This window comes from Phalacrocorax aristotelis, chromosome 1, assembly GCF_949628215.1.
Source record: "Phalacrocorax aristotelis chromosome 1, bGulAri2.1, whole genome shotgun sequence".
Classification (NCBI taxonomy): domain Eukaryota; kingdom Metazoa; phylum Chordata; class Aves; order Suliformes; family Phalacrocoracidae; genus Phalacrocorax; species Phalacrocorax aristotelis.
This window is the reverse complement of record NC_134276.1, coordinates 77189061-77196191: the sequence shown is the minus strand read 5'-3', so window position 1 is coordinate 77196191 and position 7131 is coordinate 77189061. Positions and strand designations below refer to the sequence as shown.

At 40.3% G+C, this 7131-nt stretch overlaps 1 protein-coding gene across 7 annotated transcripts in view; it reads left to right on the top strand.

Annotated features, from left to right (window-relative positions):
* The first annotated feature begins 1451 nt into the window (after nt 1-1451).
* LOC142057843 (arylsulfatase D-like) overlaps nt 1452-7131 on the top strand; it is a 21146-nt gene continuing 15466 nt past the window's right edge. For 2 of the 7 annotated variants that reach the window (XM_075094710.1, XM_075094662.1), the window contains exons 1-2: nt 1709-2003; nt 4652-4728. In XM_075094710.1, coding sequence (XP_074950811.1) covers nt 1983-2003; nt 4652-4728 — 98 coding nt within the window. In that variant the 5' untranslated portion in view covers nt 1709-1982. Of the gene's footprint in view, nt 1599-1708; nt 2004-4651; nt 4729-7131 lie in introns of those variants that run through there. The other 5 variants (XM_075094676.1, XM_075094668.1, XM_075094694.1 and 2 more) reach the window with 5 other exon arrangements.

The following is a 7131-nucleotide window of genomic DNA, read 5'->3' as shown; positions in this document are numbered from 1 at the left end:
TTTTTAAAAAAATATATTAAATCTATATGACAGAATTTGAGAAATCAAGGAAAAATTTTCATAATCAGGAGGTACTGAAGTTGCGGTATTTCACCATATTTCAGTCTTTCTCTGGAGGCCAAACTGAAGATGCTGTTGACAAGGAGGGTTTTAAAAACACCATATTACCTCACCCTGCTTCTGATTATGGCAGGTGGTCAGAGAGACAAGATGGAAGAGCCTTTCTGGCTGGATAGAGTGAGATTGCCACAGGTGTGAGAGCTGGGAGTGGTGTGATCAGATCTGCAGTAGAGTAAAAGGGCCAAAACCAGATCCCTACTTTCTTCACCATGTCTTTGCAGAGTGGATTCTTTCCTTCAGTCTTGGTTCGTAACCCAGATAATTTCTGCTGCTTCCTGAGTTGTACCATTTCCACCTAGTTCTTCCCACGTCCCTCAAAAAATCTTTCTCTTTAGTATTTCTGAAGCTTTACTTTAATATCTGCTCCTTGATGCATGCAAGTATCCTTCTCACAAGTGTCCTTGTCCTAATTTGATCTGAAGGCTCCTTCCTTGACCTCTCATTTCTTTGCCACCTTCAATTACTTCTACGAATTACTTCTTTGGGCTGAAGTTCTTGGTTCTTGAGGAAAATGGTGCAACTACTACTGCTATATCCGGATAAACATTTAGGTCACTAGTAGTCTCCTTGAGACTCATGCACTGCACCCACTGATGATGCCATGGATCTCATTGTATCCATACATTGTATTTATCAAAGTCTATTTAATAAATTCTGATTATTTTCTGTACTTTACCATGGTATTTTCTATTAATATTTATTTTGGCCTTTGAGCAATAATATGTTTACAGGAAGAACCTCTATCCTTTATTTTGTCTTTCTTTGAATAAGAAAGACCTTATTCTGTGGATTACAGTATGACACATTTGTACCCTCTTTTTAAACAGCCATAGGCACACATAGCCAGTAAAAAGAGGGGTCCGGTGCCCCCATGGGCCTGTGAAGTTGCATGGCAAGCCAGACTGTACAACCACATGAGTACTGGCGCAGGAGGGAGCTCACAGACAGAGAAACATACATAGACATAATAAAATAATGGGGGATTAGACAGGCTGCCAGGGCTAGTATGCATACAACCAATATGCCACTATGCTGATTGATTTTCTTTGATTTCAAGGCAGCTAATTAGCTCACCCTCTGCATTAGCCATGGCTATCACGCTTCCATCCATCGGGTGGTTCTCCACACAGCGTGATGTAGCCTAAGGTCTCACTGACCATGATTTACGATCTTCCACTCAGTTACTGCTAAAGCTATTTCTATTGGCCTAGGCTGTATAGGAGCTGTATTTCCAGCTTCTGCTTCAAACAGTTCTTCCTTATTCAGCACCTTACCAGGAGCAGGCAGGGAAGCCCTCCCCTACAGCAGGTGGGATGAAAAGCCTTTGACCAGATTTTTAAAGGCGACTGACGCCCACCAATTACTCTGATACAAATACACAAGGTGTGCTTTTGAAAAACCCTCTTTACAAACAAAATCAGCCTGAGATGAAGAGGAAAGCAAGAGCAAAGATCCTGCAGTGAGAGAACAATTACGCGGTAAGTAAAAGATCAGCTTTTTTTACTAAAAAAATCAAAACAAAACAAAACCAAAACCAAACATGCCTCCACATTTCCCTCAGGGAGGACTTTTTCCTCCCTCCCTTACACGTAGCTGACACATTCGTTCGAGCAGGAGGTGGAGTTGCCGCTGCTTACTGCAGAGTCCCTGGTACCTGGGTACTGTGTAGCCAGTGGGGCTCAGGGCCGGAGCCAGGGCTGCTGCCGGTGGCAGTGCTTTCCTGAGTGACATCCAACCTCTTTCCCACGAGGCATTTTTGGGAAGCTGTGCTGAAACAGTGACCTTTGCCCCACAAAGCTGTGCTTTCCTTGGACAGCGTCCTGCCTTTACTTTTGCTTGCATCTTCCTCTGCTAACCTCCGGATGAGAGGGCAAAAACAACATGTGAGTGGGGTTAGAATATGTGTCTGGGGGGAGGAGAGGGGTTATAATAATAAATGTTCTCATTTTTCCTTCCCTCTTTAGCATTTCAAGCCAAAATCCAGCTTTTGGAGGGTTAGGTGTTGAATGGAAGGTATTCTGCTTTATTATTATTATTATTATTGTTGTTGTTGTTGTTGTTATTATTGCTAGAGTTACTGTGCCTTTACAATGGCATACACAAAGCATAATTTGCCTTCAGATTATTTCCATGTGATCTGCACTGTTTCTCTAGCAGCCGTGCCCCTGGTTGCCACTCATTTTATCTCATTTGCCTGCCCTGTTTCTGTCTCCAATTTTCTACTCTTGTCTCACACAGAATCACACACCTCTGGAGATCACCTTGTCCAACCCCCCTGCATGAGCAGGGACACCCAGAGCAGGGGGCACAGGAACGCCTCCAGGCAGGGTTTGAATGTCTCCAGGGAAGGAGACAGCTGTAAAGAAAGCAGCATGTTCCAAGCTGCATACTTTGAAGCCAGAAGGCACAATTAGATCATTTAGACCAAGGAGTGCTAATCATGATGTGAAAATGCATGAGCTAATTTAAAGCCTAGGGCCAGACCATCCCTATCTGCTGTTGTTCTGAAGGCAGGGTGCTGTTGTGCAGCATCAAGGCCAGAACAGGGTAGCTATAATAAACTAATAAAATTTGGGTTGCTTGCTACAAAACTTTTGGTTACTGACCATGCTATAATCATGGTAACAGAGAACAACTCTTGATATTATCCGGGTCGGTAAGAACTATATCCCCCCCCATGAGCACTGTTGCAGTTGATTCCCTGAGAGTGCAGAATAGACAGGAAAAAAGTCAAACCACTAAGCATCCCCATATTTTTGGCTTCTACTTTTCTTGCAAGGACATCCCTTGTTTTATGGTTGATGAACAGCACCTGTTTCTGGCTCACCAGCTGCAAGCTCTGAGAAAGTGACTATGTTCACACCAGCTGAGAGCTTTTTTTTTCCTTGTTTCACTCATTACCCACTTGTTGCTTTTTCCCCTCTGAACATCTGGATGCCCAGAAGCTATGGGAGGGAGGGGGGAAAGGGAGAAGGTGGGACAGTGTGTTGTGTGTTGCATTTTGCTTGTGTTTCTTCCAGAGCTGTAATGCAAGCTGAAATTAGTATTTTTAATTATGTTCTAATATACTGTTGAATGTGATTAACCTGTTGGGTAGTATATTTATATAGAAGGTGGAAACTGAGTGTTTACTTTTGGCTAGCAGCTAAGCAGTGACGTACCTCCACCCGTTACTTGAAAGTGTTTGTACTGATACTTCTAATTCACTTTTGTTACATTTAAATAAGTGGTCAGGAGTTCGGGGTTTTGTTTTGGTTTTGTACTAGTGTGCAAATAACTTATTTCGGTATCTGAAGTTAGACAAAGAAAACAAGAAAGCAAATTCTTTTCCTGCTGTTTATGGCTCTGCAGGATTTGGCCTCATTTTGCAGAAAGGTTTAGGCTGAATTATTATAGGGTCCTATAACTTTTTATGTGGAGGTACTAGGCTGAATAACTGATGCTGTGTACTTCTGCTTGTAAAAGAAGTAATAATGTTTTTAGTTAATAACGACATCTGAGAACCCTTCCGCTGAAATTAGGTAGTTACAGCAAGACCGTGCTTGCTCTCAGCTGGGAAACAACCAGTTCTATTAGACTTTGGGAAATCCACTGTTGCTTCCAGTGATTCTTTCTCTGGGGAGACTTCTGCTGAGAATAACTTCGTATCATCACATATAATCAGAGTCCCCTTTGTCTGTGCAAAGACTAATCAATCTGTAAAATCAGTATTTTAAGATAACTTTGGGATTATATGAAGTAGAATTTATATAGTGGGGTGGCTTATTAGTGTGAGAACTAAAAGCTGTCTTGAAATTAAAACGGAATGATTTGATGAGAAGCAGCTTTTTCAAGTCAAAGACCATTTTCTTCGGATTATTTGAACTCTTTAGGTAAGAGTCCTAAAATTAGCTTTAATTGCACTCCTTTAGGTAGCTTAGAAAAAGATGTCTCACGACGTGGCTGCTGGAGAAAATACTATGGAGTTTATATCAGATTGTTGCTCTGATCATGTTTACCTTGAACTGTTAGATGTCGTCTGACTGCCCGTTATGGGGAGTCCCATAACTTGTGTTTCTTTACAATACTTTTCTTTCTTCCACTTAAGGTACCCGGTCACGATTATATTGCACTCCACTTGGAAACATGATTGAATAATAAATTGGCTTGCTTGCAGAAAATGCATGCTTTATTTGGCTGACTTCACCTTCCAAATACTGGCTCTGTTTCAGCAAAATTGATGAGCTTTGAAGACCTGTGTTTTCTCTCTATGAATTTATACACTAATTAATCTTTTACTGACTTGTTCTTGATTAAGTTCTTTAATCATTTATATGTGGTTTTCTGCCCCCTCTCCGGTTGTCAAACTCCACTTTGAAAATGGTCCACTTTTGGTCAGTACAGTTTGACCCCATCAGTACTTGTGTCTTTGAGGTAAAAAAATCTCACTAGTCCCTCTTTCATAATGAGATATAAAGATTGATTGGGTTCTCTTTTTCCTCCAGCATCATGCTGGTGACTGTGCTCAATTTGTTGCTTACTATAAACTCAGCTTATTTTCAGGATCACTGCGTACCAGGAGATGATTGCACCGCTACCTTGCTCAGCCGTTGCTGCCGTTCTATTCAGGTGAACATATTTCTGGCTCCTCCCTGTGTGTATTTATTTCTACTTTGCAGAATTAAACTTGTTTTGTTTGAATTGACCCACCTTTTGTTCCCCGAGCAACACTGGGCTCAAATGAATCACTTTTCCTGATGCTTCATTTGCTTTCTTTGTTATTCCCTTCCTTACCCCCGTGTAAGAAATTCAACTCCATTGTTCTCTCCCACCCCCCATCCCAGCTCTAACTTTTAATTCCTCTCTCATTGTGAGCCCCAGACTGTTCCAAATTTGACTCTCCCTTAGAGAAGTAGTCTAAGCTAGGCTTTTACATAGATATATGTAAAAGCCAGGCTTTTACATAGATATAACTTCCCTGTGAAATCTTGTAGGAGGAGCAGATTACTTTTACAAAAGGATGCTATAAACTCATAATGCTGTAATTCTCTAGGGACGCACTAAATATGGCAGTATCACCTTAAAAAATCATTCTAAGGCAAGTACAGGCACCTGATTTCATAGTTCAGTAGGGTTTTTTCAACATCTGATTGCCTGTGCCAATGGTTTCTAACCTGTCCTCAGAAGATCATCGTCAATAAACTTACGGAAGCTCAACTATGGTGTAAATCCATATTAAGTCTTGTAAGTAAAAGTTACCTAAATAGTGGCCTGTATTTTCCTAATGTTTTGCACTTACCTGATTCATTAAGCAGATATTGTAAAAATGACTAGTAATACTAGGTGTCAAATGATTTTTAGGACCATCTTAACTACGTACTTATTTAATGTCCTCATGCTTTTAAACAAAGAGATCTGTCTCCCAGGTGGAAGTCTCTGGCTATGCCTTTAAATTATCATTTCCAAAAATAGCTTTCTAAGTAGTTCTGATAAGGTTTTTATATATATATATATTTATTTATTTATAGTCATATGTATCTATATGCATGGTTTTTTTCTACTTTCTTTAAACCCTATTGCTTTCAAGAGTTATCAGTGTCTAGTAACTAAACATGCTTGCACTCTTCCTCCGTGTATTGCAAAAGATGATCACTGTGAGCGCTAAGCATGGTTGTTTTATAATGTACAGTAATGCTACATAGCAGCTTAGGATGTGGACTTGGCACTATAAGCAGTAGGTTACCTGAGATGGAATTTGTTCTTGACCCTTTCTTAATCCACAAGCAGGTTTACCGCAGGGACCAGCAAATATCCAGCACTTAACACAATGAGAAGAAAACTGCTAGGATGGGGCTGCAGACGTCAGTAAAGGCAGATTTCATCATTTGCCTTTTTTTGTTTTCTTGTCCTTTTTTTAATGTAACAGAAAGAGGTGATGAGCACTACTCTTGTCCCCAGCTTGGAAAGAAGAATGCCTGAGTGGGGCTGCTTATTTCCAGGGTCCTTAGAGACCTTACCCCTGCAGCTCTAACAATGTGTTAGTGGTCTGAAAGGATTCATTACACCAGTATAATGCCCTGTAACTCTTAGGAGATACAACACTGGCAAATAGAAATTACTCCTTTTTGAGCAATCCAAGTATAGAGATGGAAATTTCTCACTGTGCTTCTAAAGCAAGGTTTCACCACAATGCTGTAAGTCACTGTTGTAACTTAGTAGTAGAAGGTAAAAAAAAAAAACCCAGCTGGAACTTTGCTCTTGGGTGATTAAATCCCCATAGCAACTGGTTACTTATTTACAACAGGGAGTTCACAGTCATGTTTACAGAAAATCTTGAGTGTTGTGTTTACCTATTAGAGGTGATGGTTCCCTGTTCATTCAAAACCATGTTTTTCTGTATACAAGATCTTCACACCAAAGCTGCAAATCCTGGAACGATTTGCAGGAGCTTTCTCAGTCTGTGGTAGAGAGCTGCTGCTGCCCCATGTCCTGCAAAAGTAGTACATATTGCAGTGATAATTCTGTGAAATATCAATCCAGGATTAGGTTTTAAGGCTATGGATAAGCAACATTTACTCAGAGGAAAACACAGCTTCAAACATTCTAGGCATATTTATAGATGAAAAGCATGGTAAATATGTGTAAAAATGTAAATTCCATTTTCTGCAGCTATTAAATATAGTTGACACTGGTACAGGGCCTGGTTGGCATCTTAGAATGGTGGTAGAGGAGGTGGCTTCATGTTCAAATGTTCTTGAGTTGGAGGGGAGTTTGTTTTAGTTTTTTCTACTTCCTTTCCAAACACAATTAAAACTGCTTTATTCACTGGAGACAAGATATTCAGAAAATACCAGAGTGACTTTGGAGCATAACCTGAATTTTCATAGAATTCATGAAACTTAGAAACACTAATTTTTTTCAGCTCTTTGAGGTTTTTAATACATTTTGAAATCTATGCAACTGATTCAAGATGAAGATTCCTGGGCCAAATGAATAAGATGACAGGCTTCACTTGTGCCTGGCTTCTTGGGC